The sequence below is a fragment of the Amphimedon queenslandica genome, unplaced genomic scaffold, assembly GCF_000090795.2.
Source record: "Amphimedon queenslandica unplaced genomic scaffold, v1.1 AMPQUscaffold_12208, whole genome shotgun sequence".
Classification (NCBI taxonomy): Eukaryota; Metazoa; Porifera; class Demospongiae; order Haplosclerida; family Niphatidae; genus Amphimedon; species Amphimedon queenslandica.
In genome coordinates, this window is record NW_003547553.1 from 1,476 (window position 1) to 7,831 (window position 6,356).

Genomic DNA, 6,356 nt, shown 5'->3' on the forward strand with positions numbered 1-6,356 from the left:
ATTTAATAGTGGGAGCGAGTGGGAGAGAAGACAAGCGTCTTGTCATGTGACCTTCCTTACAGGTCCAAAAAGCAGGCACTGGTAGTTTATTGTTTCGTGTTGGAATGAGACTAGAGGCTAAGGACCGTATGAACCCAGAGCTCATCTGTGTCGCTACTGTGAAATCAATAAAACCAAATGGGGACTTGTTGATTCATTTTGATGGATGGAGTGACGGCTATGACTACTGGTGTAAGCCGGATTCAACTGATATCCATCCAGCCATGTGGTGTAACAAGCATAACAAGAAGGTTACTCCTCCTAAAGGTAACTAACTGTGGTGGTATACGAGTGTGGTTTATTTGTTGTCTTTTTTAAAGGTCACGTTGGGAATTTCTTGTGGAATACTTATTTACATGATCCGGATATTAATCCTGCCCCAGCTCATATATTCACTGAGGTAAAGTTAAAGTTATGGTATTTTTCAGAAAATGGCATATTTTTAAATGTGGCCCTAACTCAAAAAATTGAAGTTGGAATCAGCTCAAACTTTCTATACAGCATAAGGACATCAGTATGTATGAGAAAATTTAATAAAAATTGGGGGTGATTATTTAGCCATTTTTTGGAAAAAACCATGGGCTATAGCCTTGGGTATTTTTCAGAAATTGGCATATTTTTTTTAATGGCCATAACTCGATAAATTGAAGTTGGAATCAACTCAAACTTTCTACATAGCATAAGGACATCAATATGTATCAGAAAATGTAATAAAAATTGGGGGTGATTTTGGAGCCATTGTTCAGAATAAACCATGTGCTATTTTAGCCTTGAAAATTGGCATATTATAATCTGACAATACTGTGAAATCATTGCTTCAGCGTTCCGATCTAATTTTTCATTTCTGTTCAATATACATTGTAGTTGCAGCTGGGTGTTGCTCCATCAGGTAACAGGAACCAGTTGAGATTATTCCGAGTTGGTATGAGACTGGAAGCTAAAGACAGAGCCAATCCTGCCCTCATTTGTGTTGCTACAATAACTGATATTAACGATAATAAATTACTCATTCATTTTGATGGCTGGTCAAACCGGTATGACTACTGGTGTGATCCGGATACAGTTGATATCCACCCGATAAGCTGGTGTGCTAGTAAAGGAATTCACCTTCAACCACCTCATGGTAAGATATTAACAAAATAATAATTACCATAGTATGAATCTGTATGACAAGAAGCTTTCTAATATTTTCACTTAATATAATAGCTACAACAATGAGCTTTAGCTGTTATTTGAGTTTTTCTGTAGGTCGGCACGGTCGGTTTACTTGGGAGGTCTATCTACAGGAGGTTGGAGCAGAGAGAGTGCCAAATGAGGTCTTCACACCAGCTCAAAGACAATAATATTTATTATTGGTGTAGTGGAGTCAGACTTGGGTCAAATACAAATAGTATTTGTAATTAGTCGTATTTAAATACTTTTGAAAGTATTTGTATTTGTATTTGTAATTTGAGTTTTTGCAACAGGAAGTATTTGTATTTGCAATTGAAATACAGCAGGGAAGTATTTCAAAATACAGCAAAATACTTTAAAATACTTCAATGTGGATGAAGATGCTGTTTGAGTGACAAAACTTTGAAATACTAACGTTCACTAAATGCAATACATGACTATAACTAAATATTATTGATTATACATGCATGCATAATGAAAAGAGGCTTTCAATTTACTTGATTGATTAATTCATAAAACTACGTAGTTAATAACTGTCTATACTTGAGAAGAAAGTATTTGTAATTGTAATTGAAATACATGTATGCAGTATTTGTAATTGTATTTAAATACAAAGCTGAAAACAGTATTTGTATTTGTATTTGTATTTTTGTTTTTGTACAGTATTTGTATTTAAATACTTCCACGTTGTATTTGACCCAAGTCTGAGTGGAGTTTTAGCAAGTTTACAATGTCATGTATTAGATATAAATATTACATGTGTTTTTCACTCGTAACTATTTTTCTATTATCACTAACATTTTTATTCCTTTGATTTTTATTTTGTAATTGGCCAGCTCATGATTTTATATACAAAACCGAAATAACGGACTGAGTCTATGGATCCGGAACCTCGTTAACTTAATACGGATATTTCGGAATATCCGGATTAAGTTAACGAGGTTCCGGAATCCATAGACTCAGTCCGTGCATGGCACGTGATCCTCACGCAACACTAGTCTGCTGGTACGCGAGACTAACGCAACACGGACTGTTCGAACCATAGCAAGTGAAATCCGCTGTAAACTTCTCAGAACTTCCCCCTGATTTCTCTAATCATGGCGCAAGAGTTGTCAGCGAGCAGAGCAATAACATCGTCACCTATTCTTTATAGTAAGTTGCACTGCCTCTGGCTTCTCATCATGCATATTCTTAACATCGTCTTTGATATGCTAAAGAGGGCGTGACAGACTGAGCATGTTATTTTTTAAAAGTGGGGCACGAGACTAGATGTAAGTGTAAACAACAAATGTACATGATTTCCCAATTAGACTAATAAGAATTTTGCCATTGCATGCTTCTATTCTAAATTCTACTTTCAAGTAGATTTTTGCTTGACCACATTCCTTTGATATGCTAAAGAGGTGTGACAGTGAAGTAGCATGTTATTTTTTAAAAATGGGGTGTGAATTTTTAATTATTTCATAGCTTTGTCTGGTTCTGAAACTTCTGATGAAGTTTATTCATTGCCTAATTGTGATGAGGAAAGTCATGTTCAACCTGCCAGAGAACACTTTGATTTGGTTGACGAATCTAAAAAAATTTTAAGTAAGTTTCTATGTTACATTGTTTTTATGTTAACTGTCATGCATATTGTATAGGCATAAATGATCTTGTGGATGTGCTTACAATTTTAAGAAAATACCATTTTGTTAGTTCTGGTTATTTTATTTTTTGTCTTTTTCTGGGCTTGAAATATAACACTATAAAAGATATTGAAGTGAAATGCAGAGAAGATCCTCAGATTTGTCTTCGTGAAGGCCTAGCTAAATGGCTGATGAAAGCTGATGACGTGCCAAAGAATGGTGATCCAACTTGGTATACTCTATTGGAAGCGTTGCGATCTGCACTAGGCCTTGATAATGCAGTAGCTAATGGAATTGACAAAGAAAGTAATTACACATTATATACTTATTATTATCTCTACTCATTATGATATTACATATCAGAACATGCAGCTTGTTTCCTCTTTACTCATCACATATCTGAGGATTTTATCAGAAATACCACCTGTCTTAAAAATTTCTCTATTATGAAGTTGCTAGTACGAGAAATGAAGCTAAAGTTGGTTGAATCTGCAGATAGTTTTGAATTATACAGTGCTTTGAAAATAAGCATCTGTTTAAATCATGAAAATCTTCAAAAATTTGCTGTAATCTTGGACAAAGATAGTGCTACAAAAAATACTGGAAAAGTTGTTATGCAAGACTACAGTAAGTACCACCATGTCTGCTTTCTATTCGTTTAATTTTGCTTTTGTATTTTTAGTGAAAGTGTTTCATGATAATGATGTCGCTGTGAATAGTGAAGAAACAGGTATGCCATTATTATTATTATTATAACTATATACATTATTTTAATATTAATGGTTACAAAGATAGCAAAGCTAAATCTGTTTCTGTTTCATCTGATATAAGTAATGACTTCAAAAAAAGACGAACCCATTTTGCAGCTACTTTTGACAAAATCAGTGATGTTGTCAGCGTTAGCATTGACAGATTAAAAAAGTATCTTCAATATTATCTTGAGTATGACGATAAAGAGCTTTCTAAATGTGAAACAGTTGCAGATATTTTAAATTGGATAAGTAGACAGTGCTCATTGACAAATATTGAACTTTTGGAGGCAACAGTGAAACGTTTTGAAATTCATGGCGCTGTATCGATTATAGATGAGTACAAAGCACAAAATCAAGAGTTTGTTGACAAAATGACACTTGACCTGTGCCTCGATGAGCATTTTTCTTCGCCTCCTGTTTTACAACTAGAAGAAATTAAATTTGTTGTTGATAAAAATTTACGTGATTGCACAGTTAAGGATGTTGATAAATTTATTCAAGAAGCTGCTACAAAAAAATTATCTACACATGTCAAGTTGTCTGTCATAAGAAGAGGCAATTCTTTCAGCATTGTTTGCTCTTTCCCTGTTGTACTAAGTGAAAAACTCATTTCAACGGCACTCAAGAATCTAAAAGTATTGAAAGATAATGGATTATTGAAGCTAACCATTGGATACTGCACTGTTTACGACTACAAAGATGAGGTAATTGTCATAGCATTGTTTGTTGTATAAACTATAAAGTTTTAATAATTTATTGTTTTTATCTGTTCACATGTAGAGTTTGTGTTACCCTGAAGAAGGAGAGGCCTCAGGTATGTACTATAATAATAGTTAATTAGTCTTATCATAATCTTCAGATGAGTACATCTCTGCAGTCTATACTAGTAGAGGCATGTTGGAGCAGTTGCTTATAGCAACAAGCATACAGTTAATGTACAGGGAAGAACAAGACAAAAAAGCAAGCCTCTTCATCAGTTTATTATATTGCCGATTTTATTTTTCAATAGGAGATTGAGGCTCTTGAGAAAAAAATCGAATTGTTAAATGAGCAGTTGTCCTCATTTCAGGATTTATCAGAAAGTAATGATGATCAATAACTGATATCAGTTTTGTACTCTAATCAACAGAGAAGGAAGATTATCCTCTAGAAGAAGAAGAGACCCCTCAAACTGGAAAAAGTCAAATGCTTGAAGGTATGTATTATATGCTGGATTTCCCACAGGATTTTGGCATAATGCTTATGCAGCTTCCTGCCAGTAGATTGTCAAGTTGAATTGGGCCAAAGCCCTGGAAAATTACAGGGAGAGAATTTTTTATTAAAAAATTTTTTTGATATACTTAAGCTACATGTATGTCGAGCTGATTCTGATTAAATTTGGATTTTTTTTACAAATTTTCCAAATGCCATGTATATACTGTTCATGAAGTATGCTGTTAGCTCACTTACATAACATGCTTTGTGGGACACCCAGATTATATGTATGACTGTCCTAACTGTTTGCAATCAAATAGAGAAAGAAATTGCTACAGAAGAGGTGGAAGACCCAAAAGGTAATTATGTGATAACATACCGTATAGGGGTTTTATTTTGTTGGTATGCAATTTCACGAATTTGTTCAGATTTGCCATTTGTTGATATAAATTTTTGCGAATCTTACCTTCTGCAGCCATTTTTACTAGTGTGCCACACCTCTTTTGTGGAATTTAATTTCGCGAATTTAATGAAAACGCGAAATTTATTACCAGTGAAATATAACCCCTATACGGTAATTCTATTTATTTTATTGTGTGAGACCATTTCTTGAAAGCATTCGGTCTTAAACACCTTTAGATATGATAATAGAAAAAATGAAGCAAGAAATTCAAGAAAAGGACTCCTTAATTGCTATGAAAATGAAGGAAATATCAAAATTAAGAAAAGCATCAAAAGGTAAGATTTTGAAAAATATGATGTAGTTATTATTATCACGTTTAGATAATACTGAAGAAATAAAAAATAAAGATTCTAAAATTTCAGGTAATTAATTGTTATTTTTAATTATTTTATTACTGCTATAATAGCTGATGGTGAGGAATTGATATCTCTCGAAAAGAAATTGGCAGAGAAAGAAAGTTAGAATTATCAACTTTATTTTTAATTATAACTTCATTTTTTAGCAATTATAAGGGGATATCAGACAGAAGGTATCAATAATAAATTTTGAAACTACAACAAAATAATCAATTTATTTTTATTTTTTATTCATACACACACCACTAATAGCCAATTATAGGATACCTACTCTAAACTTTGTGGATGATGCTATGTACACTCCTCCCGTTGATGTCGTAATGATGTCATTTGATAAATACAACAAGTTAGATGAAGATTGGTATAGTCGGGCATTTTACACCCACCACACCAATGGCTATAAAATGTGTCTCTGCATTCGATACGATGATATGAAAAAGTCTTCAAATTTACACGCTCATTTAATGGTTGGAGACTATGATGATGATCTTCAGTGGCCGTTCCGCGGTACCCTAATGACAGAAATACTACATCGAAAAACAAAAACATTTCGTTATTTAGCTAAAATTGTTTTTGATGATGACAAGTTTTGTGGTAGAATCTGGAATGGCGTTCCAACTGAAGCAGGAATGGCATCATCTATTGTTGGAGAAGGAATTTCTTTTGCTGAATCTGTTCAAGAGCCATTTACTGAATATTTAGAAGACAATAGCATAGTTATCCGTGTAAAGTCTGTTAATGTGGAATCACTAGG

At 33.5% G+C, this 6,356-nt stretch overlaps 2 protein-coding genes and 1 long non-coding RNA gene across 3 annotated transcripts in view; all 3 read left to right on the plus strand.

Annotated features, from left to right (window-relative positions):
* The window catches only part of LOC109588256 (lethal(3)malignant brain tumor-like protein 1), a 2,557-nt gene extending 489 nt beyond the window's left edge, over window positions 1-2,068 (plus strand). The window contains exons 2-5 of the mRNA XM_020004433.1: window positions 63-306; window positions 360-439; window positions 904-1,162; window positions 1,288-2,068. Of these exons, the coding sequence (XP_019859992.1) occupies window positions 63-306; window positions 360-439; window positions 904-1,162; window positions 1,288-1,382 (678 nt within the window). The 3' untranslated portion in view covers window positions 1,383-2,068. The remainder of the gene's footprint in view (window positions 1-62; window positions 307-359; window positions 440-903; window positions 1,163-1,287) is intronic.
* Window positions 2,069-2,288: 220 nt separating this feature from the next.
* LOC109588257 (uncharacterized) lies at window positions 2,289-4,067 on the plus strand. The gene is made up of 7 exons (XM_020004434.1): window positions 2,289-2,364; window positions 2,680-2,799; window positions 2,853-3,143; window positions 3,201-3,464; window positions 3,520-3,567; window positions 3,629-3,947; window positions 4,064-4,067. Exons 1-7 carry the CDS (start codon window positions 2,310-2,312, stop codon window positions 4,065-4,067), a joined length of 1,101 nt encoding a protein of 366 aa, XP_019859993.1. The 5' UTR covers window positions 2,289-2,309.
* A 145-nt stretch (window positions 4,068-4,212) lies between these two features.
* LOC109588258 (uncharacterized) lies at window positions 4,213-4,784 on the plus strand. Its single transcript, XR_002188045.1, has 4 exons — window positions 4,213-4,293; window positions 4,370-4,403; window positions 4,449-4,671; window positions 4,719-4,784. It is a non-coding gene; the product is annotated as an uncharacterized LOC109588258 (long non-coding RNA).
* Window positions 4,785-6,356: the final 1,572 nt, after the last annotated feature.